Source organism: Trichoplax adhaerens, genomic scaffold, assembly GCF_000150275.1.
Source record: "Trichoplax adhaerens TRIADscaffold_12 genomic scaffold, whole genome shotgun sequence".
In the NCBI taxonomy this organism is placed as follows: Eukaryota; Metazoa; Placozoa; class Uniplacotomia; order Trichoplacea; family Trichoplacidae; genus Trichoplax; species Trichoplax adhaerens.
In genome coordinates, this window is record NW_002060954.1 from 588,465 (window position 1) to 615,602 (window position 27,138).

At 33.2% G+C, this 27,138-nt stretch overlaps 2 protein-coding genes across 2 annotated transcripts; one reads left to right on the plus strand and one right to left on the minus strand.

Moving 5' to 3' along the window:
• Window positions 1–1,418: 1,418 nt before the first annotated feature.
• TRIADDRAFT_59750 (uncharacterized protein) lies at window positions 1,419–5,241 on the plus strand (the record flags this gene model as incomplete). Its single annotated transcript, XM_002115708.1, has 6 exons — window positions 1,419–1,770; window positions 2,315–2,424; window positions 3,389–3,483; window positions 3,673–3,765; window positions 4,879–4,957; window positions 5,113–5,241. 6 exons carry the CDS (start codon window positions 1,419–1,421, stop codon window positions 5,239–5,241), a joined length of 858 nt encoding a protein of 285 aa, XP_002115744.1.
• Window positions 5,242–17,676: 12,435 nt separating this feature from the next.
• On the minus strand, window positions 17,677–23,738 carry TRIADDRAFT_30066 (uncharacterized protein; the record flags this gene model as incomplete). Its single annotated transcript, XM_002115842.1, has 24 exons — window positions 17,677–18,074; window positions 18,162–18,226; window positions 18,296–18,321; window positions 18,390–18,640; window positions 18,734–18,772; window positions 18,862–18,934; window positions 18,994–19,065; window positions 19,130–19,180; window positions 19,290–19,499; window positions 19,623–19,676; window positions 19,871–19,966; window positions 20,000–20,149; window positions 20,337–20,513; window positions 20,595–20,641; window positions 20,731–20,866; window positions 20,954–21,049; window positions 21,164–21,286; window positions 21,384–21,477; window positions 21,557–21,720; window positions 21,757–21,864; window positions 22,101–22,195; window positions 22,376–22,597; window positions 23,022–23,133; window positions 23,610–23,738. The coding sequence occupies 24 exons, from the start codon at window positions 23,736–23,738 to the stop codon at window positions 17,677–17,679; spliced, it is 2,988 nt and encodes a 995-aa protein (XP_002115878.1).
• Window positions 23,739–27,138: the final 3,400 nt, after the last annotated feature.

Genomic DNA, 27,138 nt, shown 5'->3' on the forward strand with positions numbered 1-27,138 from the left:
CTACTGATACATTTTAGATATGCCAATATTAAGTTTTTCTTTTTAGATATGTCAATACAGCATGCTGTAAACTGTACTGGACAGTGTACCGTATGTACAGTATAGTACAGTACAGCACCAAGCAATTTGGAGGTCTTCATGGTCTGGCCTGGATCTTGGTCAGTAGAATACTGTACTGTACAGTACAGTCGATAGAATGCAAAGATTACAGTACAGTGTACTGTACACTCTAGTGCATCCGACTGTAAAGTGTACAGTACAGTACTGTACGTACAGTATACTGTACACTGTAGTAGAGACCCAAGTGTACAGTACACTGTACTGTACAGTGTACAGTACAGTGCAGTATGCAGTTACTGTAAGCCATAAACTCTAGGCAGTACAGTACTGTACTGTACACTAATAACAAAACACAACTTTGTTTGGTACTCGCCCTTATTTACTGTTTATGATCACCGTAATTGACAATCGAAAGGAAAGAAGTTGACGTAGAGTATGATGAAATTTAGCTAATTCAATTTTACAGCTTACTTTGGATACTATGATAGCTAGAGAATTATAGTGTGCTGAGCTAAAGGCTCAACGGCAACGATAGAATCATCGGTTAGCGTTGGAGATAATAAAGTGATAATTTACTGTCAACTATTATCTCTCATCAAGTACTTTTCATGACCTATCGACATTAGAAAGTGATACTGGATTTATCGTAAAATAACAAGTGCGGATGAAACGAAGGTAAGAATCAACTTTCGGATAATTGTACATCATGCATTTATCATCATAGCTTGAAATAATTTTAACGAATGACTCCTTCATTGGCTTTACGATACGCTATCTTCTAGTTTAATGATAATAATCATGAATCAGAAGTCCAATCTAAATTTTTATAACATACCTGGGGAGAGATAGTAAATAAAATAAAAAATACCATAGTAGATATACGCGTGCTGTAGTGTACGCATATTCACGTTCTTTCAATCGAAATACAGTAAACCTGACTATCGAATAAGGGATAAAATAAAAATTATTAATTAACTACATATTTGGAATTATATTTGATGATGTAATATTCTGCTATATTGTACGTATACAGTACAGTACTACCGGACAACTTACTCTTCTTTGTTAGTTGAACTCCTCGTATGGGATGAGTTTCCATTCTAAAGCAATACAGTAAGACAATTGTAATGTTAATAATTATAATTGATCGCTTAATCTCATTGCAGCTTGTATATTCCATACTTTCACAATTAGAATTTATAGCTATAGATGTTTCTCCTTTTACACTCTAAATACGACAAATTAAGGCGATTTAGCGATATTGTTCACCTTGAAGTATCCACTACAGTATGTAATCATACATCATTCCTTTTACTGATTTGCTTCTTTGGATATATTCTTTTCTTTTCTAGTTTACCATGAGTTCCGTTCAGTTAGCACTTTTTTGTTGTGCTAATTCGTCTTTAAAAACGGATGATCTGATCAATTTCTATCCTTTTGCATACAACGGTCTATGTGCAGGAGTCAGTTTAATTAGTATGTTCGGCGCTCTCTACACCATTTTCCTTGGATATCGACATCAAAGCAATCAATCAAGATCGCCTGAAAACCATGGAGAGATTGATCAACATTCCACGACACCATATAACAGTGATATTTGGGAGAGGAGTGCAGCATCTTCCAATCAGTCTGCTACCAACAACGAATCATATTTAAATCATCGTAAAATAATTTACTGGTTAACAATTGCCGATTTCTTAGCTGTATCTGGTAAGATGATCTAGGGATAACGATAAGTCAATATTTTCACTTATTCTGTAATTATGCAATGTACTCGTTTAAATTTTCTGCAATGCAGGTCGATTTTTCCATATCCGTAATATGTAGCTTCCGTAAGCGATTTACGTACGGCATGGCAGCTAGTAATAACTGCAGCGGTTAATTTACTGGCGTAATTGCATGCTTTCGTGTAACGGTAACGAAATTATGACTGCTACGACCAATATCAGTCTATACGTTGTAGTGATAGGTTACGCTTAGATAGAATTGAGCCCACTGCATACTGTATGTACAGTACTACATAAATAGAATACATTTTACTTGTCTAAGAAGAGAATTTGCAGGCACAAAAATATTCACGGTCGTTCTACTACGTCATATCTCGCTCCAACGCGAATTTGAATCCTAGGAAATCTACTATATCGTACTACCTAATAATTGAAGACTACTGTTTCAGCCATACTCAGATTTTATATGATTAGTTTTACGTCTTTGCATGGCGTGACTTACTTCACTTCTCCTTTATTTTCAATAGCTGTGCTGATTAAATCTGTCCTATGGATGGTACTGTTTAGAGGTTATATTTTGGAAATTCCTACACAAGACGGCTCCAGTGTAGGCAATTTACTCTGTGCTATACTAGCTGTAAGTCCATATGCACTTATATAGTATATTCTTATGTAGCAATTCCCCGATTCATTGTTTTGTAATGTAATCATTTAGTAACAACGATATTTGTTCCTATCATAGTGCATAAGATTGTGTCATAATGTCAGGACACAGCTAACTGATACTGTACATAACTAATTGAGATGATGTAAAGTGATGATAAGATACCGTGCCATTTTAACTTTTGATAAACCGCAAATTAGTCTTTATTAAGATCCATATCTGCACAATAGCAATTGTTGCACTTTGCAGGTAATGTACTAGAAACAATAAAATACCTCATTTCACAGGACTTTCAGAGATTTGTTGATGATTTTATACAGTACAATGCATATCGCGTTCAGTTAAATATTAATATTCTAAAAGCACTAATCACATTCTTCGCATTATACTGTAATGCTTACTTTTAAATTGATGCAGGTACTTGCATTGATTACATAGTATTAAGGTAATTACATTAACATCGGTGTAATAGATTGGTATCAATACGCTTATCAAGATGTATTTTTGTAAAGAAAACTGATGTTAGTAATTGTGAATCAAATACAAGTTCATCTTGACCATTCTTTTGTTTTGTGCCTCAATTTGAAGTACCGTTACCGGAATAATATGAGTTTGTTTAACAATGAACCTAAAGAGACCTATTTTAAAAGCTCCACTATGATAGCTAGTAATAAGCGAGAAATACTGGGAAATAGAATGAAAATCGGCGCAGTAAAGTTACTTTACTAGCTGTATATTAAAAGTAACACACAAACTGCGCCTGTAGAAAATCTTGCCTTAATTCAGTCTTAATTATTAAGACAAATTACTAAAATACACTGCTTACTTTTTACATAATATCGCAAAGCTCATATTTAAGTAAGGAAATTTACAATATACTGTAATGAGATTATGAGTACGTAAACCTAAAATAAATAGTGTAATATTTCTTGTACAGACCGTAATACGCTTCTTCTACACTGCTACTTTCTTTTGGACATTATGCTACGCTGTGGAAGTCTACCGAAAAATCGTACGTAAAGATGAAAGGAAGTAAGTTTCAGAGTTTACTATCATTTCACATTTATTTTAACTGATCTTGTACAGCATGACTAGAAAGCCATACTTATGATTTATATCATAATACTTGTCATAGCTAGGGTAGCTAACGGAAACTTATTTCACCATATTTTAAAATCATGCAGTTATGCGATAACTCACTTTTCATTTTTGCTGTCATAGTTACCTGTATTATTACCAAATCTTTACATGGGGCCTTTCAACTGCCTTAGTCAGCGCTAGTGCGATAACACTTTATAATCCTGGGTTAAAACGGTAAACTATTGATTAAGTCATTTAATATTCTAAGAGCTTATCATATAGGATATTTTTGCAATACATTAGGCAACACGGTACAAATATTTCACGTACTAAATTAGTCATGATGACTATAGTACCATATTTAACTGTACTACGAACTGTACATAACTTGTCAAATTGCCCTTCTAGAATTGAAGTGACAATCAACTGTACCATTACTTCTAAACAGAGCTGAAATAAATATACAAAATTATTCTCTTGCTATCCTACTAACCTCAATAATCTGATTTACTTTATAAGGTGCTACAATAACATCGATTTGCTTTTGCTACTGTATATGACATGTTATTTGCCAGCTCTTTTGGTTATGATACTAATTCCAATTTTCTATTATTTTGTATCTCGAGAAGGTAACGTGAAATTTATCAATTCAGTATTGAGCTCATTGATTTCATTCTTTAACAGAAAGAGTAAATGTGGACATAATATACTAGCGGATACTTTCATGCTCCCGTAACGAATATCGTGTTAATAATTAATCATAATGTAATGACGAGATATTCGTTGAATTCACTCAATCTATCACATAGCTTATTTTCTTTACTGTATCTGCTAATGTAATAGTGCATTCATCAAGAATAATTTTGTGCAACTTTTAGCTATCTTCGTAGACATAAAGAGACAACTGCATGTTATAAAAATGTATACATAATAGTGAAAATTCTCAATAGACCAAATATTATTTTTTTGCTCATTTATGTCGCTAGTGCAACCTATGATTGCAGCTATCAATGGAGAATTCAATAATCAACTGCGTAAGAGAATAGAATCACTGCGGTGGAAGTTTCGGATGATTGTTATTATTTTTTATATTTGGTAGGTATCAACTATTGATGTAAATTTCCATTAAGGATGTAGTTATTGAATACATAGCTTAAGTTTGCATGGACAAGCATCGCTGATATTTAAATTAATCCTATACAATATAACGTAATAAAATTGTCGGAAATAACTGCAGCTATGACGGATAGATCTATATGCAGGAAAAAATGGAACAGAATGCATACTATACTAAGAGAAAATCATCTATTTTTAAATTTGATTAATGGGTTTTACTTATTTTAATAGCTGGGTACCCAATATCATTGAATGTTTCTTTGTATATACCGATGCTCAAGATTTCAAGCTTGTATTATGGATGGTTATGGTTAGTCCTTTATTTTCTTTTCATCACATTGTTCCTTTAGGGATATTCTTTATTAAATGTAACTCTCAAGAAAGGTGCAAGGAAGATTATGTATCTTTTGTCATACAAATTAACATGACAGTTGGATTCGTATTTATTGTACGGTAATCATATAGGGTTTAGTAAATCCATTGCAAGCGTTGCTGAATGCCTTTGTTTACCGAACTGATACTCACCTAGTACCCGTAAGGAGATATAGAAGAGTTCCATTCAGTGATGGAGAAGAAAATTCAATAATTTCTTAACTTTTTCAATATGAGATGTTATAATGTGAAAGGAATCAAATCATATCTCCACACTATAGTTTAAACAAGTTTATAATTTTTCAATCTAAAATCTATTAGTTTATTCCAAATATAAAGTGTTTGCCCTTTTAAATAGAAATTATTAAATGTTCAACCCTTTAACTTATTCTACGTGTAGAGTAATTAATTACGTATTTCACTGTTAATGAATGTACTGTGTAATCTTTACAATTGATTCGATTTTATCTACCAATCAAATTAGATATACTATTTCACTTTTAATTCACCAATACAGTGCAACACTTGATTTTAAGTGGAGAACCTGAGAATATTTTAAGACCAACTATCTTAATGTTTATCAAAGCATGTATTGATTATTGTACTGTATATTGCATTGTTCCAAAAGTTGTTAGTATGTACGACATTTTAATTCCGATAGTCTTTTTAGTGAAGTTTCTCAAATTTTTATCACATCATTGCTAAGAGAAACATTTATTGATGTGTCTTACAAAGTAATGCATTCTTGTTATTTTTATTAAAACCTGCAGGAACGAAATGTGAAAAGATATCAATAAAATTTTTGGAGTTTTCTTCTCAGTTAAACTTTTGCTTCAGCCATAGTATAGTGACATACGGAATGTGCTATCCAAGATTTAGATTATTTAAATTGTAATACGAAATTTCGATGACTTAATAATAAAGTTTCCAAACGATTCAATCTCATTTCAGCATGGTAAAAGATTGGTAGTCTGTAAAGTACAAAATATTTCAGCCGCAATAATATGATCTTCTTATGGGCCTCATTTTAGATATGAAAAATTTCAATTTGGACCACGTTTAAACCAAATCTAATAAGGATAAGTGAAACACTTTCGTAATACACAATTACAGTATTTATGTTATACGGTATGTGTATAGGGATAACCGGATGAAAAGCACGTACAATTTAGCCCTCGGCGTTTTGTAGTAATGTCTAATAATATACGGTATACCATTAGACATTGTTACGAAATGCCGAGGTATACAGTAAATTGTGCATGTCATTCCTTACAAGACATCCCTTAGGAATGACCGGTTGATCTTTAGACTGACTGTACAATGTACATATCTACCGAAAGAGTTATAACTTTACTGTTACGATACACATTTATTCTTACTATGGACCTAATTAATCCACATTTCCACATTGGTTATCGCAAGATAAATCAGTCAGCGGTATTAACAGATACACGGTTAGTGCACTGGAATTGACTCGGACAATCCTTAGAATTGTCCTAAGGGGTATGTTGTAAGGATTGACTTGTACATTGCTTAGGATTGTCTAATTCTAAGATTTGACAGCAGCAGACATATCAATTATCCTACTCAATACGCCGTAATATACCAATTTGTTGATACATAGCTCTTAGTGATATGAAATACCTATACCTTGTCCTTGTTGGCCATCACTGGCAAACAAATATAACTAACCTAAGTTTATATCTTCATACGTTTCTATAACGGCGAAATGATAAACTTGAAACCATTTCTAGAATTACTGTCACTTAAAGGTCTCCACATATAATAACGTATAGTACTGTACCTTCCCCTAGTTTAATTAATTATAATTATCGGTATCTCTTACGTAGATTTGTGATAAGAAAACAACTTACAGTATATAGAGTTCAGCCCTTAAGGCAAAGTACATAAAAAGAGCTTGTTACTCTAGGCTTACAATTGGTGACTGATTTAATAAAAAGGTATAAAATTACAACACATAAGGAACTGCAGTTATGAAGTCTCAGAAAAAGTATATCCTTCCGCTTGATATCGGCTCGGATTCATAAAAGTATTACTGTAGCGATTATTATTGATATTATTTCCAACTCGTGGTTACCAGTACACACTGAATGATAACATAATTACATGTAAGCAAATTAATCGAGAATGACTAGTTAGCGAAGTAAACCTTTTACGACTTTGTAGTCATATCTAGGTATGAAGTACAAGTTAATTATACGAAAAATTTCAGGGGTGCATCGTTGCAATAATGCCTATTGTAAAGCAATTGTTTCTATTAAAATAGTTTTCAAATACAGTAATACATCTACCAAGTACTTTTAATAGTAAAAAGAAAATATGTTTGATACTAATTAGCCTTAAAATTGTCCATATTTGCAACTCATGAATTAGTTATAGCAGCCGCACTGTACAGTTTATAAATGAAATGTAAGCATGAATGAAAACGTCATATACAATATAACATACTTAATCAGCAAGTATAATACAAATTAGATTTTAGTCTTGTTAACGTAATATACAGTAGCTGTTCTACTTTTATTAACGGTTACGGTTGATTCATAATTAAAATTAAGGCTAAAGGCACAGATATCATAAATACTATATTTTCCTTTAACAAAGATAGTTCGCAAATCAACTGCTTTGTAGGGTGGTGACGCGTATGAAGATCTATAATATAAATACCCTCTTTCAAATATTTATGCCAAGATATGCAAATTACAGCTAAATCTTACGATCATATATATCACCAGCCAACAGGCTCCAATGTTTTCATAAGTTACTTTGCTGTTAAACCACTCAATACAACATTTTTTAATGTAAATCCGTAAAACTGTCTCTTTAAATACATATTGTTCACCTGGCACAAAGGCTTAACATAGAGAAATCTGTAAGTATTTTCAGAGATGTCTACTACATCTGCAATGATCATAAATATATCATTACCCCGTCCTTTATATGCTGCATGTAAATATATAACTTCAACAATATCGTATGCTCCTGTACTGTATCAAGCAGTTTCATTCCATTCATTCATGGCCAGAGCGAGTCTTTTTTGAATGTTTCTTATTCTTAGCTGATCTAACGCTTTCTTCAAATGGCAGGCGATCCCTACTTACGTAATCGCGTGATAAAATTTGTGATGTCCTCCATTGAGAATTTAATGCTAATTCCTCATCATTCCTGTCATAATGACCATCATATCCATCTTTTGGATCTCCAGCACTTTTAGTTTCTGTGGTATTATGGCTGCTTTGTTGCGCACTTCCGTTAAATAGTGATCGAGATTTCTCGCTCTTTTTATCATAAAGTGGATTATGAAGACCATTAACTGTGGATTTTCTAGGTCTAACTACACCGCTGGATCTATAACCACTTGAGGTAATGTTACTATCGTGCTTACTAATAGATGTAACTGAGGTATTTCTGGAAATAATTGAGTTATTGTGAGAAGGGAGTGGGTTCGAACGATTTGATTTCTTAAGCTTCTCTGAGCGTGTAGTTGTGGGTACTTCTACAGAGATTTCGCGGTCTTGATATAAGTGACTACTATTATCAAAAGCAGAAGCAATATCTGGACCCGATAATTTAGCAGAAGGTTGAGAAATTGTACGTAATTTATCTTTCTTCTGGAAAGGTAAATGAGAAATTTTATCTTCATCCGATGTGTAGTGTACAGCATGAGATGGCATTACTGATCCGCTCTTCTTATCATTTGGTAACCCTGTAGATTTCTGTTTTCGAGTAAAAATTCGCTTATTGATATCCTTTATAATGGTCGACGATATTTTAAGATCACTATTAGTTGTAATCCTATCTTTAGGTTCCTTGTATTCTCTATAATTATCATTTTCATTTGTATAATTCCTCCGTTGAAACGTAGGGGAAATATGATCCAAGGACAATAAATGCGATAACTCCACACCAGTGTTAGGCATATCATTACTAGTTGTTTCTGATACAGAATTAGTCAATCCTATGCCTTCGTTCATGGAATGGTGTTTCCTATAACATAACTTTAGTGATATATGTTAATAACTTGAGCAACTGGCAATTAAAGCCGAAACTAATTGCATCATTACCTCTTCATGTTCCTTAAAATGTGTTCCAGGATACAATTTTCTACAAAATTCGCAAGGAATAAATACATCATCTTCTATAGCAAAATAAAAAGGAATATAGCATAAGTAGAAAGACCGTTAATAAAGCGACTCAACATCGCTAAGAGACACGAATTATTAGTTAATAGGAAAATAATCCAGATTTCATAGCTGTAAAATATTTCATTAAAAAGGAGTAATATCGTACATTAGGATGATATCAATATTTATTTGTATCATAATGGTAATTAGCAGTGCCTGGCTCACATTGTTACTGAAACCTCTAATCACTAACGGAAATAATTAGTCTTTAAAAGTAGTCGATCGACAGATATTACCACTAAATTATGTTCGAAAAATAGATACAGCGCACTTTACCCTGATCTCTAGGAGAGGTGCAAAATTCTCGACACTGGGAATGATGCGATGTGATATTGGAGCTTACATTGTCGTTGTTTTCAAGATCATTACACGTATTCGAAATTGATGTACGGCTCAAACGTTGCTCATTATAACTAGAGATATCCGCCAATTGTGCAGACTCATCCTCCAAAAGTTTACTATTATTTGATTGACCAAAAGTTGTTCGGAAGATATTATCGATAAATTTCTCATTTTCCTGTTGGTCCCATTTTATACCTTCTCTAACATCCGTCTCAAGTTCTGTTGTATTACGCGATGATGTTAGAGGCATATTAAACTTAGTCGTATTGTTTGTTGGGATATCTGCTGCTTGCATCGAAGATTCCTTAGATGAATGATCACGCTTTTTGCATACCTGTTTATCCTTACTGCTTGGAATGTTGTCTAATCCTGACTCGGGGACCTCCGTATTTAATTGCTCATGTAATTGCATAGCGAATTTCCAATCAAGTTGTTCTTGTGCGTTAAGTGAGCTAATTTGAGGTTGAGAAGTGCCTAATGTTGAGGAAACGGTAGGATCTGCCAATTTTATAGGGTGCAAAGGTTTTGTTTTACTTCCTAATTGGTCAGCTGGAATAGGAACACGTCGAGTAGTGTCTCCAGAACTTGGATCTATTGCATCTTCGAAGTTATCATCATTAAGTTGCATGTGTAATGCCATCGCGTATTCATGATCTAATTTATCCTGATCTTTCTCTTTAACGCCAACATCCCCTTTGTCACGATCATGTACTTGCCGTTTATTAAAATTCTTGTTTTGAAAGTGACGTTTATTAGACGATTTGTTACGATCCAATTGATATAAAGTCCCTTCTTGGTTAAGAAGTGATTTTGGCCTTTCATAGTTTGTAGTTTTACGTACATCTATTTTAGTTCGATCATTACCGTATTGATTGCTAGCATCAGTACGTGTAACAGCAGTCGCAGTAGACTTTTGCTTACTATCCGATTGGTTTGAGAAGCGTAAATCTTCATGACTACTGACAGCTCCATTAGTACCTATTCCGTTTTTGCCATATCGCAACTTAGGTGATCCCGGTGTTGACAAATACTGTCCTAAGTTTCTGTTTACTCGTACCACGCCTTGTTCATCAAATCGGTCATTTAGTGAGGCTTTATCATTGAGCTTTCCCTTTCTTCCACTATTATTTGCATTGCGTGTACCATCATCAGAGGCCTGAAGAGATTGCGAATTAAGTGCGGGGATATTTTGATATAATGCCTCTGATGACGAAATTATATCGTCAATATAGTTGTTGGCTTCGGACTTCGTAGCATATCGTCTCAGCAAACTATCAAGAGGGGTATTCCCAAACTGAATGTTTGCATGACTCGAACTGGTATCATTTTGCTTATTGGAGAGTTTAAGCTTTTGCTCCTTACGACTATCTTTAGATCTCAATTTTTGAATATCGTTTATATGTGCTGCACTACTACTATGTACGCCATCAACGGACTGATATGTTTCCTCGTTACCGAGTAAATTAGTACGAAAACTAGGATTTGCATCTTTATTGGCTAAGAAAGGTTTGCATGATCTTAAATTCTCAGCTTTACCCTCTCTATCCACGCAGTGTCCATTCGAAATGGTTTGATCTTGTGATTTGTCTCGAGAAGCTTCCGCACTTAAATTCATCGAATTTGCTATTTCTCTTTTACCACAAATCATTCGATGACTTGCAGTATCTTTTAACATGATCAACTTTTCGCAGTAAGGACATTTGTCTGTACGAGCTCCACAAAATATAACATGGTTATCGAATTGATTAGCCTTTACTTCTATTTCACAGTAGTCACAAATCCTTAGTCTTTCAGGGCACAATTGTTTCTATTACAACCCAAAATTGAGTAGTATTATCAAAACAATACCATGTATTTAAAGTAATACGAATGATGTACTGTACGGTATCCTACGATCGCAGTTTCTTATAGAAATTGTTGTAGCATAGTACTCGAACTTGCTACTTTCTGACTTCTGATTAACTATTATAGTACAGATACTTGTATTTTCATTCCTCTGCTAATCGAAGCTATAGTCATTAGACTGTAAGTGACGTCGAGATTCTACTGTAATCGTAATTAAGAGATATGCATTACTACTGCATCGACTACCAACATATACCAGTATACCACTCCTAACATTATAATTATTAATAAAATTGTCAATAATTTATTCATTTTTGATTATGATAATTAATGGTTACAATTAGAGTACCACTCTAAAAATTAGATGTATAGTATACTGTAGCTGTATATGATTCTATGCAATATGTTGCTCTAACCTGGTGATCTTCCATTTCATATTTTTCCATAATTTGATCACATTTACTGCATTTTACCTAGATTTAAATTGGGATATTGAATGGATTATTACTTTCATTAAAAGTACCTGATAATAATGAAATGAATTACTCTGCTCTTATGATTATGAATCAATTCATACGGACTTACAGATTTACACATACAAACTTGGGAATTATATTATGGTTAGATTGATAACAGTAACGAGTGACAATCGTAACTGCGTATAGTGTATCGTAATTTTACGAGCAGTTCACTATTTCAACCCTTTGTCTATCTCTTATAAATTATTTTAAGATAAACATGCTGTACTTAGTTAGTAATAACGGTTAAGCTAATTTCTTACTTTGATGTGATATTCTTCAAAGTGACTTTCTTCTTGAGTTTTTGCAATGGGTTCGTGACATAATTTACAGTTAATGATATTACGGACACAATGTAGGTGATGCATTTGAAAATTTCTCGCAGGGATATCCCGAGCGCTGCAATCATAAGAATTTTGCAATCAACGAATGCAGGTTAGTAGACATCGTACAAAAAATGATTTAGATTTTCCAATCAGAAATTTACGCATGCAAAACTATCCTAAGATGAACTTCACCGGTTCTTAAGACTAACATAATATGAGGAAATGGATGAAATAGAAATGAAAATATTGATGATGAAGTACTGTTGACGCATAAATTGTTAATTTTCGGAAGCGATCTTGCAAAAGACAAATACGCATTACTACAGAATTCATTATAATAAGATGAAGAATTATCGTAAGGCGGTAAGCAATAAACATTACTACTATACATAAGTTTAATCAAATTGCAAAAGCTGTTTTTGGTTAAGCAATTACTATGACTATTGAAATATTAATATTAAAGTGCCTAGTCATAGCTAACCACGCGCATTCTTTTAATTCCTATAAAATGCGTTATCGTTTGGCAGTAGTGGTTTCATCAATTCTGAATCAAGGTACTGTACCGTGCTAGATCCAATGCGAACAGCGCGAGGTACAGTACCCTATCAGTATCACAACGAAAATCAACGGTATGGTCTTTGTAGACAACGTTATCTGATGGAGTCGAAATTTAATGTCATATTTGACTAATCAAATTGCAGTAGAAAAGAGATGAAGTTATCATTTAGGATTCAAACTTGAAGGAAATTGAATACCTTACAAATAATATGATGTAAATGATTCTAATTAACTTATCCAGCGAAATCGAAAATAAACAACACTAGCATTAGGAAACGAAGTTTTTTAGAAGAAATTTTTCATGATATAACTCATAGATTGAATACGTTTAGCAATCCATAATAATTTAATAATCATAGCGATCAGTTAATAAAATATCGTACGGTAACTCCAACATCATAATCATTCAGCTGTATCCTTACCAATTAACGCAGTGCTCAGTCTCTTCCTTTACTTCCATTTTGTCACTGTGGTTTGAAAGGTTGGGCTGCATCGAATCCACAGATCAAGGAACCCGAAAATTCGATTTAACTGTAATTGATTATATTCTTAACGGACACATGATTTAGTTGCAGTTACTATACCCTAATGCAGCCTCAAAGATTTCATCTCACCTGATATTCTTACTTAAAATTTCGCAACTGATTTTCATTTAGGTTCGACTAAAATCTACAGACTGGAAATTTTTATTGTTATTTCGCAATAGTTAGTACTGAACTATGAATGATTGTTAGTAATTATTAATAAGTCGTACAGTAGTACTGTACTATGAATGATTGTTAGTAATAATTATTAATAAGTCGTACAGTACTATGAATGATTGTTAGGAATTATTTATTAATAAGTCGTACAGTAGTACCAAAATTACAAATTTCTTAGTTGATACAATATACAGTATGCTAAAACTTCGCAGCTCTGCATCAACCGTGTAATAAATGATAACGCTTAAACTTTACAAAGTAGTAAACTACACGCTAATTAATTATAGTCAGCCTGGTCATACAGTACAGTAACGAATTAGTACTTGAGCCTGACAGATTCACGTTACATTTACGCCGTGGGTAAAATAAATTATATCTCGTATCCAATACCTCAAGTAATAATTTTTCACTTGTAGCCGTAAGTAATAAATTTCGACGTCCTGTGCATAACTCGAAGGACTAAAATATTTCATCGATAGAAAGCCAAAAAGTGCTGACGTTGTCATAAAGAGTGACAACACATGCAAACGGTGGACCAACAAGCGTACTGTACTGTACTGTACGGTACATTCACAGTTCTGTAACTGTACTGTACGTACAGTACAGTACTGTACAGTAGTGTACAGTTCTATAAATAAAATAAAATCGACAGTATGGTGCAGACGTGCGTCAAAGATTCTGTATCACAGTCACTTGTTATATAACAGTGAGTATATTCACAACTATGCTATTAAATTGCTTCTCCGATGGTATTCAAAAGTCAAGCACTTTATAAGGGTGGGGATGACAGTAGCGTAATCATATAGTATAGTAATCCGTCAGCAACGCGACGGATGATTGTACTAGTAATAATTAATTGACACCGCGAACGAGTAGTTCATTGATCGCTCCTTATACTTCGCGTACTTAAACTTTACTGTACATAGTACAATTTATCACTGACTCACAACTATCCCTGTCGTTTCTATACTTTGGATTTGACAGTATTCAAAAAATTAATTACTGTAATAGCTCAGTGGAGAAAAAAAGAAGCTGTCATTGGCACGATATGGTGTGCGGGTCTGGCTAGTAAAGTGGGCGGGAACAATATACAGTACTGTATATTCGGAGGATCTGGTAGCGCTTACTGTTTTCTCTTCAGTACTCACTCAATCTGATCTCAAGTTCGAATGAAGTCATTTGAAAACGGTTTTCATTATTAATAAAATGTTAAATAACGCTACTTGAATTAATTAATAAGGGTCATTTAAATCAATATTTAACAAACACTTCCATACATAGGACATAAAGACACACTGGGCTTATGATATTCTTCTAATATTTCTGAATTCTAACTGCTAGGTTGATTTTGTGTAGTATGGTATATAGTTGCGTTATGATGAGGCCCAAAGCAAGTGTCATCTAACTCAAAAATTAATAAACACTTCCATACACACGCATAGGACATAGCATAAGACATGCAGGTCTTATAATGTTCCTTTAATATTCTGAATTCTAACTGCTAGGCTGATTTTATGTAGTGTGGTATATGGTTTCATTGTGATGATGCCCAGACCAGTAGTTACATCCTAACAAGAAACGTTTGCTCATTCACCTGATCCTCACTCAAACAAGAAAAAACTAGGAAAATTGTAGGAGTCAGATGAATGAGCAAACGTTTCTCATTGTCATGTAACCATATTCTCCGTAGCAGATATTTACTGGTAGTAACACAAATTTATTAAAACGTGAGATATTATTATATCAAGTTATCTATTGCAAATTGCTTATCTTGATCCTCAAAGGAAATCCAAAATGCTACAAATATACTCTGCTTTCATCTAGTTTTCAACAAATTTTAAACATTAAAATATACGTATGTCCGTAAGAATCTTGCACATTCTTAATAATTAATTTTATAGTACAACCTGCGCTGGTATTACTGTTCTAGTAAGTACTGTACGCTGCCTTATATGGCATCCAATATCTATTACGGATGCAGAGTTATTACTTATAGTCGTATTATGGAGATACAAATAACTATAAGAATCTGGTGTGTATCAAATTAATCAGGACGTGAATTAAAACAATATTGATTTTACTGCATCAAATAGGCTGTAATACCGTAATAATTAATACTTATTATTACTGCAGATGATATAATTATTCGTAAAAAGAAACATCACAGCACTTAAGAACCACTAGGGAACTGACCAAGGATCCATAATACAAACACATACGGCAAGCACACAATGCAGAAAGTTTTTATCAAGTCCAATCTTATAACGAATTGTAGCTGCTATTGGGTAACCCGATCATAAAAAAACTAGTAATACGGCAGCGTTACCATCTAGTAGTCATATATACGAGTAAATTTATATAGTACAGTAAGAAAATTAGATATGAATTTCACGATAGACATACGAGAGCTAAAATCCAAAATACAGAAGAATTGGTATATCAGATTTGTAACATGTATTGATAACTACCAGCACTTTCCGGATGATAATATTCCGTATATGAAATAATATACCATTCTATAATATCAGATTTGAAAGCTTCCGTATAAATCTTAACGTTAAGAGTCATACTAATCAAGCTGTTTTGCTCATAAAGGCGAAAATGATTATAACCGTCCGACTTACATGTATCATACAGCACAACATTCTTTGAATAAAATTGCATTGTTCGCATCAACTTAAGTAACGCTATTAAAACTTTAATTATCGTGACGGTGTAAAATAACTAAAACGGTACTAAAAATCTTTACCATAATGATAATACATAAAGGTGTAGAAAATGTGACCAACTGAAATTTCATAGTACCAGATCTCAAACTTACTATTGAAGTGCTTCTTGAAGAAGATAGGCCTATAACACAATGGCAAATAAATCACTAATTGAAATAGCTTCACTAACATGTTTATAAAGCAAAAAGAAAGGAAAGTACCTGGTATTCGTTTCCTGTCACATTTACTTCCATAAATCCAATAGTGGGACAGCAAGTACTGGAATAATTTTGTTTGCATATAATACAGTAGATTGGTACGTAAACTTTATTATCGACTTCTGAATAATAACTATTTAGCCAATACATTCCTATAGTATAATATTTATTGCATAGAGATTTAAAATAGTTAATAATTATATTATGAAAGTCTATAAATTTACGGAGAAATGAGATTATATCAACATTTATTCCATGAGCGATTCTATACGACCTGGCTCTGTATTCTGTGATAGTAGCTTGCCATTAGCAGCAATACATTCTTTTCCACATTTGTATACATTTGTGGATAAAATCCTAAGATCTTTATCAATCTTACGACCAATTGAGCAAAGAAACTCAAGGTGCATTTTTCTAACTACTTCGATAAAAACTAATTCACACGAGCATTCCTGTATGTCTTCTACCATGAAATAGTATTTATTAAATGAACAGGTAACATTCAGAGTATCAGTATTTAGTCGAATGCCTAAAATTAGAGCAGAAAAGCTCAAAGCAGCTATAGAAGTGTAAAGTAACAATACATCATGTCTTACCTCCACTATCACTTTCTTTAAGTAATAAAGATCCACAAGTAATGCAACATTTATTAATTTTATGCTTCTCATTCATTAACGTCTGAGATGTCCTAGATACTGCAGAAGAAAATTACTTACAGGTCGATCATAAATTAACAATTACCTTCCGATTGTACTAGCTATTAAATGATGTATGATGTGCTCAGTTAGGCTATTGAGATTAATACCCGGTCCAGCAGTCTCAAGAATTAATTCGTTTTCGGAATCAGAAAATTGCTCAATGTTAACATTTTCAGATTCCGGTGTCATAGTACCAGTGCTAGAACTATTACATGAAAACAGCGATGAAGATCCTGAAGCTTGACTAGATATGTCATTGGCAGGTGCCAAACACAATTCTTTATTATTAATACTGATATTTGCGCCAACGTGGAAACTACTATCGATTACATTTATGACATTGTCATCGTCGTTTATAATCTTATCAGTCGTTATCATGGTCTGAGAGTGATACTTTTCGGAATTGGGGCTTGAAAGCAAGTGAATATCATCATCTTGTCTAGATTTGCATGTGTTACTACATATAGTTTCTAGCGAATAATGAAGTAGAATAACCTTAAATCCTCAATCCGCGAACGTACGCGAGAAATAAACGCACGTGTTAGTTCAAAATTAAGTTCATACCGGCGACCAGCTTCCTAGCAGAGACAAATCCTGTGCATAAATTTAAATTTGGCTTGCTTACGGGAGAGCTTAAGTCTACCATTAAGGGGCTTTTGGTGCACTCAGGAGAAGTTAGTATTGACATTTTCTTTTCAGGTGTAAGGTATTTCGAGACTGATTCTTGAGTACTGATAAAGTAAGCGTAACGCCAATAAGTTATATTTATGGCTTTACTAATATATATATAGACGAATAAAACCTTAACTACAACAAACTTAGATGATAAAGGAGTTTCGCAACTTTCAATCCTCCCAGAAACAAATGACGATAAAGTTGCTAAAGTATCCGAAGCAAGACTGAAATGTTGGACTCTCTGCCGCACCCACTTGGCTAATCCTAAAATGAAATGCAAAATTTATATCAAGAGTTACTTGAAGAAATGTATATTGCCATTAAGTGTTCGAGACAGATACTACTGTATACCAGCGGTATATTTTGTTGATTTTCCAAAGCGGTCATCCAACAATAACAATGCTCCCCAATCGTTCCTATCCACAAAAAGTTATGTAGAAAGATGAGAACTGGGTAACTAGCAAAAGGCTTGATAATAATCTTACCGATTTCTTATACAACGACCTAACGCCTAAAAAAGACGTAATAATGAGTTCAACAAGATAAAAACTAGCTCGAGCATGAGGACTTCAAGCTTACCTGATTAAGAGCTCGATATGCTTGAATTTCATACCATTCCTTACCAGTTAATAAATTTCTTTGCGCACTGAACTTGTCATTATATTTTTTTTTTAATTCAATTTTTAAGTCTTTGATATTGGGATATGGAATCCCGACTGTTATTACTGCTCTAGCGTTATCATCAGCAAAATCTAATCCTTCGCTAACTTTTCCTCTACAGACAGCTAAAAACAGTCCTCCGGATGGACCAGACATCATATTTAAAGCAGCTGCGGATTAAAAACTAATAAGTCACAGAGGAAGAAGATTCACTGAATATGCGTATCATGGTTTGAAAAATGTAAACTCACCATTTGAATTACTAACTGAATCGTAAAATTTTTGTAAGAGATCGTCAAAATCTAATGTGATTAAACATTCTCGGATTACTTTGTCGTACTAAGTAAGTAAAATTTGCACGCTCTTTAAATTTACAAGACATAAATAATACCTGATTTGTTACCGCCTCTAGGCTCAGCAATTACTATTTTTACGGCATTTAATGAATTCCAAGTATCCGTATTCTGAAATTTACGCTAAAGTTACTAAATAGACATTATTAAAGAAAATATTGTAGACTAACCTGCCATCTCTTAACCACTTTGTCCAACAAGTTGTATGAGGGAAAAAAGCATAGTATCCCACCTGGAATAATCTGTTAGGAGGGACGTAACTATTAGGCTGTAATCTAACAGTTTCAAAATCGAAATTCTCAATACCCTGCACGCTTCCAAAATGATATTGCCGAGTTCATCTTGAAATGCAAATGTCTAACAGATAAGTTCAAATAACAATGAATGCTACCTGATAGTGCATCTTATTTCAATTTAAGTAATTAACTCTATTGATTGTTCAAAGTACGTTAGAGTGTAGCGTTACCTCTGCTGATCTGTACGAGGCATTTAGGGATACACCATTAATTCCCTCCGACAATGTAGCCACTAAAGCTTGAGAATAATTTATTATATGTGCAGCTTCCAGACGAATCGAAAAAGCTAGGCCAAGTTCGCTCGAGAACGAATTCATCGGTGATAAAGTGCCGGAAGTTAATATAACGGAATGAGCAGCAGGTCCAATGTCGTCGAACGCCTGGACAATAGAAGTGCAATCAATTCATTGATATACGAGTACATATGCAAATCATCGCTGAGAATGCGCAAAGATGGAATGGTCGCAATAATGAATTTAGAAATTTAAATTCTCATCACATACTACGGCTGGATTCATACACCAGAAGTTCAGGGAATATGTCCACTGTTTCCTCGTCTCTAAAGCAGACGTAGCAAGTTTCAGCTTAAGGAAGGGTAACAAAAGTTTAAATCACAGGAAATTCAGCAAAGTTTCATAACTTACGGCCAGTCCGCCATCTCCTTCTCCCTTGAGTCTGTAGGCGTAGGCATAAAATAATGTGATACTGCAAGTTACTATGAAATAATATATAAACTAAATTATACACTAACCGCTTCTACAGGAATATTTACGACGCTTTTAACGAGGGTGATTCTGTAAAAAATGATCATGTAACCGAAGATCAGTGATTGAATAATTTGCAGCATCTATAGTATCAAAACAAAATCATTGATAGTGACTAACTTGTAATCCGTACAGTATTTTTTGTCGGTCCGTAAAAGATATCCAAAGACAAGCATCATACCCTTTAAATAGAGAAGAGTCTTTCCAGAAGCCGCCAGGACAACGCCTGTTTCAATTCTTAAAATAGGTATATGCATTACTGTGAGCTTATAAAGGTAACAGATGTCTTGAACAATTCTTAAGTATTCTCAAATGTAATAGATTGCCAAGCTTACTTTTTAGAATACTCAGCGTGTTCATATTCAGCAATCTTATTAACGTGATGCTAAATGATAAATAGCACAAACATTTAAATTTTATTAAAAGTTTTTATGATATCATCATTATCCCAACATTTAATCCTTTATTATATCTATATACTTGTATGGTTGGGTATGTTTCAACAGATATATCCATACGTTCAAATATAGCCAAAATCTCGATCGCAGACCAAACTTTTGATGCTTGTTCAAACCCGGTATTTTTTAGAGAATGCGATTCATCATTTATCCATAACCATAACTTGTGACACTATGAAATCAATATGAATCTAACTGTTTGTAACTTAATATTTTTATAACTATAGAATAGAAAATCGAATACAGTTTATACCATTGCGTGTATAGGTCCATGGTGACCCGTAAGTATATCCCGTTCGACTAGAAATGTAACAAAATTAACAACATTAGGGCCCCTGTCATTTTGTATCTGTAAATGGTAGTTTGCTTTCCCTATTTCCGTATCTTACTTAAAAAATTTAAATCATCAATCATCTCTTTGAGAGTTAATGCCGTAATTTCAAAGCTAGTAGCCTCTCTTGCACTATCTTCAATATTATGAGCTTCATCCAATATTACAATTTGATTTCTTAGTGTTATATCCATCTAATTAAATTAGAGTATATTATACAGTTATCTATACCGATATTCAATCATTTGATGTGAAATAATACTAGACAATACGTATATTACTAGATCCCGAATCGAAGATTCAATTAAGTAATTATATGGACAAAATATAATTTCTGATTGATCTATTAAGCCCCGTGCAGCGTAATAAGGACAAGCCTAAAATAAAAAATACATGATTGTACTGTTTCGGATTACAAATATGCCAGCATACATACTTGTCTAAAATCAGATAAATATATCTTTATTCATAAGATATAAATAACGTGTTACCTTTGACTTGTTGCATACTTGCACAAACTCTTCTATATCCCAAGCGGAATTAATACCTCTAGCTTCCAGTGCTTGATGGCTTTTGAGTCTGGGTACGTTATGGTGGTAAACACAAGATCCTACCTGGAAGTAAACCATATTATTCAAAAAAGTGTTGCTGATACTAAATTAAATATAGGACGTTTAAAGTCATGGCTTGAATTAAAAATTTCTTAAATACCTCAATAGCTAAACGGCAATCGTCATTTTTTGATGAAGATTTGGATATCTTCGGATGGATGCAAGTAAAATCACGACTTGATAATATTGTCATTCTATTTTTAACGAAATGTTTTTTCACTACAGTCAATATTGCAAAGTATCAACACCAAAACACATTATACTAGTCCTAACTTGACATTTCTGTATGCCGTTTTCTTAAGCTCTCTGATAATTTGAGCTATTTGCTTATGTGTTCTTGTGCCAAAGAAAATCTTTGGAACACTGCGTAACAATACGAGGACGTTACCAGCAAAGTCACAACGTTTAAAAGTTATTAAAATGAAATGAAATATGTCCTCTCATAACTACTGTATTTTACACTATATCTCGACCATGTACCTAGGCGTGTAACTTTTCGGAATTGATTTCTTCGAGCTCGATGTGATTTCCGTGGCAGTAGAAGCCTCCACTTGTGATTGCGCTTTGTCATCGAGCAAATTCTGGCTACAAGTTGGAACACGCTCGAATACTGACGTGATAGCTTGAGTCGATGGATCTTTATTGCTATTCTTCTTAGCTTTTCTCCCCTTCTAATTTTCAAATTGTATTACACAAAAAAATCATGTCAAAAAGCACTCAATAAGCTTTGGCTTAATGAAATATATACTATCAATATACCTTAATATCATAGTAATTAATCTGAAATTTAAGCATTAGGAGTATGCTTAGAATGCACAGAGGTACATCGACCTACCCTAGAATCAGTCGGTGGGCGAAATCTTTTCTTATCAGGCATAAAATCGTCTTCATCGTCGATATCACGAGTCAGATCTAATTGAATGTGCTTTTGCACTAATATATATTTTAGTAATATTGAGTTGGTGATATATATCTGTATATATGTATACTTGTGTACCGTATTTAATAATTTTCAATGGTCAATTAATCTAAATCTAACAATCCTAAAACTATTAATGTACGTACCTCCACTAAAGTTTTCAATACCATGACCAATCTTATCAGAAATACAAGTACTCGATGTTTTCCTTTCTTTACTTTTAGATAAATTTTTATTTTCCAGTTCAGCAGTATTTGACGTAGTATTAGATTCAGTATTGCAAGAGGTGACTAGGGATGTGATTTCTTTGTGTAGTGTGAAGGAAAGATGTAAAATAACATGAAAGACATCAAAACGGTGGTCAAGAGAATTGTGATAGTACAGCACAATAGCCTCTGATACACCGTGAAGAATAAATGCAAAGCTAACGAACTTCTTAAATTACATATATTACCAACTGTTAAATAGGCAATTAATGCTATATACTCTATATATATCGATAATCAATAGTTAAACGTATAAAATTAGACTAATCATAGTAAATCCAACAACGATTTGCAGACCTTTAGAATCATAACTGTACTGAGTTACATAAAGCAAATATCTTGAAATAATTGCCTTTACCTTCTGTAGTGCTAGCATCGAAGGCCTTTAATTCTTCTTTCTCTTCAAGCATTTCTAGTAGGTATTCCTGACGACACTTTTCTGAAAAAGCATAAGATGAAATAACTTAATAAATATGCGGATATTATTTTTCCTAAATCAGGTTAAAACAGTCAGGAACTAAAAATTTATGATTATATCTACGTAATTATAGACCATATTCATGGGCCTGCCATGCCAAAGCAGAGCATAGTAAAGCTAAGCTTTTACCACTGCCAGTAGGGCTTTCCAGCAAACAATGTTTTCTCTGCTGCAATCCTTGGATTATCTGTAAGAATTTATACAAAATACAATATTCATAAAGTTTCTGGATTACCCTCATTAACTAAACTAATATCTCATCACCTAGTGTAGTATATTAATGCAATTATATCATGTATAATTTCACTTTCTACGGTAATTATAAAGTTATTACAGTGTAAATTATGAATTTATTTATAGGAAATTTAGTGATCTACATAAGTGTAAGTTGCTCATTTCGCACAGATGGTACATTTTGCATTCGTATACGGTATGTATTTATCATCCACAATAATTAATCAACGGTACATAATTATAAGCTAACAGCAAAGGCCTCATAAATAATTACCACTGCTCATCTGCCATTAGAAAGTTATATAGCACAATGTAGCCAATCAAATTTGATGCAAAGTTTCACATCCAGATATTTAAATTACTACTTACACTGTACTGTACTGCAATTCAATTATTAACTTTAACAATTTTTATTTTTTTATCACTTACCTTTGACATCATGGAGAGTTGTGAAGGATATGCTTTGTACGGAAATTCTACCTGTACTCCGCTAATGGTGTAAGATCGATTATTATCGATATTAGTGACGGATGTTTTGACATCGTTTAAATTGTTCATATCGAAATTGTCGAAATTTTACTTAATGATCAGTGCCTAATTAACACATCGAAACGTTTATAAGTCAAATGCAACCATCAAATCCTACAGTAACTCCCATGCATATATATTGTACTGTACAGTCTACAACCGCCCTTCTGCTGTACAGTACAGTAAAGAATTTAATTTAAATCAAATTAAATTCACTTTTCAGGGAACTTCAGCGCCGAGATAGCTGAGAAAGAAAGTGAAGTTGCAAACACGCCTGTTGGGCAGTGTTCACATTCCAAGTCTCTATGTTACAGTCCATGCAAGAGTCTGCACTGTACTGTACAGTACTATACTGTACCGCAATGCAATGGCGGGAGTCCATTCAAATTTAAATTAAATAACTTTTAAAAAAGTACAGTACTGTATACAGTACACTAAGTACAGTACAGTACAGTACAGTGTACTATATAATACAAAGTACTGTACCGTATAGCAATTACTGTGAATTCGAGTGGCAAAACTACAATAACTGGTATTACGACATGACTTATAAAACGGTTGGAGCGACCGTACATATAACAGCGACTTATAGTTTGTATAAGAAACTTTAAAGAAATTTAATTAATCAATACTGCGATAAAAGGTAATAAAAACATCAAGAGCCAATTGCTCAAGGTTGTAGTGATCTGTCTGTGTGGAATTGGAGCCAAATTTAAAGTACATTTCTTCAAAATTTAAAGACATACTTTAAGGCAACACATATAGCTGAATATCTCTCAACCATTTTAGCTTTCTCACCACGCCCTTATAATAGTGGTCCAAATATTCATGGTGGATACTAGACAGTGGACACTCCCAGGGACTACTAAAAAGAAAGAGATGAGACGGGACAGGAAACTACCACGGTGTAAAAATAATGTAGAGGCTTATTATTTTTTCGGTCATTCTACTATATGCTACCGATGAAACTAGCGTTGTTGATAATATAATGTTTAATAACTTAGCTGGCTAATAGCAGCTAATTTGGACGTCAGTCGTAGACAGTATAGTGTATCGTTACAGACGTGCGATACAGTTGAAATGACCAGTAAAACAATCAGCCTCAACATTATTTGCATAGCGAACAACCGTTTCCTGTAATGTCTCTTACTTTTAGAAGTCCCTGACACTCCCCGTACTAGCAATACAGTATATAATGTTTTATTACATTCCTACAGTATACGCAGCGTATATTATTACTATTTTTATATAAAAAAGGATGCAAGTTACGAGAAAATATAGTAAAGTTCTAAATATAAATTACAATTTGATGATTCCTGATGAAAACTTTCATATAAATCCTTTTCGTGTAGTAAGTACTTAATTCAGTATAGTAAATCTTAGCATATATCGCACAGTACAGAATAGTACATTTGAGCAAAATGAATTCATATCCGCGCACAGCCTTTCTTTGATTACGTAAATAAATTATAACTCTTATATTTGTACTTTATCTGCAGTGTCAAGTAAATCTGTGATTGCTATTGAAGATATTGTGAAGTACTGTTTGTTTCTCAAGGAACAAAGAAATTGAAAATTACTTATAACTCAATCATTGACAGGTTCTTTGCCAGTCAAATCTACTTTGATTCCAACTATTTTTAAAGACTTTAAATTGTTGTCACGAGAGTATCAGCATAAAAGGAAAATTAGAAAAACAGAAGAAATAAATACAGTAGTAACTGTACAATGTATATCTAATAAAATCTAAATTTTTTAAATCACACCTTTTGGATAGCCATTAATAATTATAATTATATATAACATATATATATATATAATTAATTGATATCCGTTACTGTATTTTAATAACTACACTTCGCTTGAAATCACTTTAACCATCTTCCTGGGCTCTATAGACCGCCTCTGTACTACGTAGTCCATCGCCAACGAGTATACGTACTATATACTCGTATTCATTTTTACAATCAGTTGACAATGCATATACTGTATCAATAATTGTCATTTCTACTCGGCATCTATTAATCATTAATTTTAATTAAAAAGAGAAAAGAATTTGGCTAAACTGAGATGCTGATCTCTACATATTAACTGGTGATAATTTAAAAACCATACTTTTTAACTTTCAACCAAGAAGTAAAATTCAGTACGCTAATAATAATAATCAAATACTCAAAGGTCATTAGTTGTCCACAAAAAAGGTAAAAAAGTCATTAAATTATATTTAAAATGGCCAATATAAAAAGGGAGGAAGCTTTCAAAAGTCTTATTGCTTCAAAGCATCCCTTGTGTCTCTTTATCTGTCGATTCTATATATAGATACCGTTATGTTCTCTCGGGCGACGCTAGGTCGATCACGCAATACTAGACATTACAAGTCTATCATACATAAGAGATGCCGTGTAAAGTACAGGCATACTACCTGATATCGCATATTTAGCTCGGTATTGCTTCTAATTAATTTAATATAGCGAACGTGATCCACTAAGACATGATTAAAGGAACCCGTTGACTATGCCTAATCACCAAATAAAGACAGCTTTGACGACACAATAGACTAATACCGGGCATATTATGATTAATTTACTATAGAAAATTTATTATTTAAAATCCAAAATTTTCAATAATCACATCTATTCAAGAATTGCGAAGAGAAATTTAATCAATTACTATAAAGAATGACTACATTGAGTAAAGTAAATAGAGGTGCAGTCACTCGAAACAGAGTAAAATGTTCGGAATCTATTTCATCCAATTCTGTAAATACAAAAGGGCATATTCTGCTGGAAAATTGATTTTAACACTTTAATACCTGTCGAACCCCTAATAAAAGTAAATGATTACACTTTAAACCAGTGGTCTTGTTAAACTTGGCCGTAGAACAGGATTTAATGTCTGCGATTGTAAATATAGTAGTGTAATACGTTTTTTGCGGACAGAAACGAGTACAAATTTTTCATTTTTAGGATTTATCTGCATTAGATATGACATCTTAAAGCTAGCTATAAATAACGCCATTATTTGACATTAGCACAAAGAACGCCCCTCTCTTAGTGTAATAATACTTTTAAAAACTAGCCGTAGTGAATACTATCGTTCATTGTAAATAATAAATAACAACTTCATTGTTTCCTGTTCGTAAAACAACCATTTTCATATAATTGTCAGAGTAAGGTTATTACGCCTTTCTCAAGTATTTTTCTGAAATTATAATGACAAACAATAGATGGAAAGAGCATACACCAAACGCTCAAGCATAAAGGTGGCTTATTTGCCTGCTTCTATGGCATCGTAGTATCAGATCGTAGCGTACAATAGCCAAGTTACGATATTGTACTCTCTTAACAGTGAGAATTTTAATTTGTACTAACCTATGCATGTAGATTGTAAATAAATTTATTAAAGAATAATACCAAAATAATTTATGAGT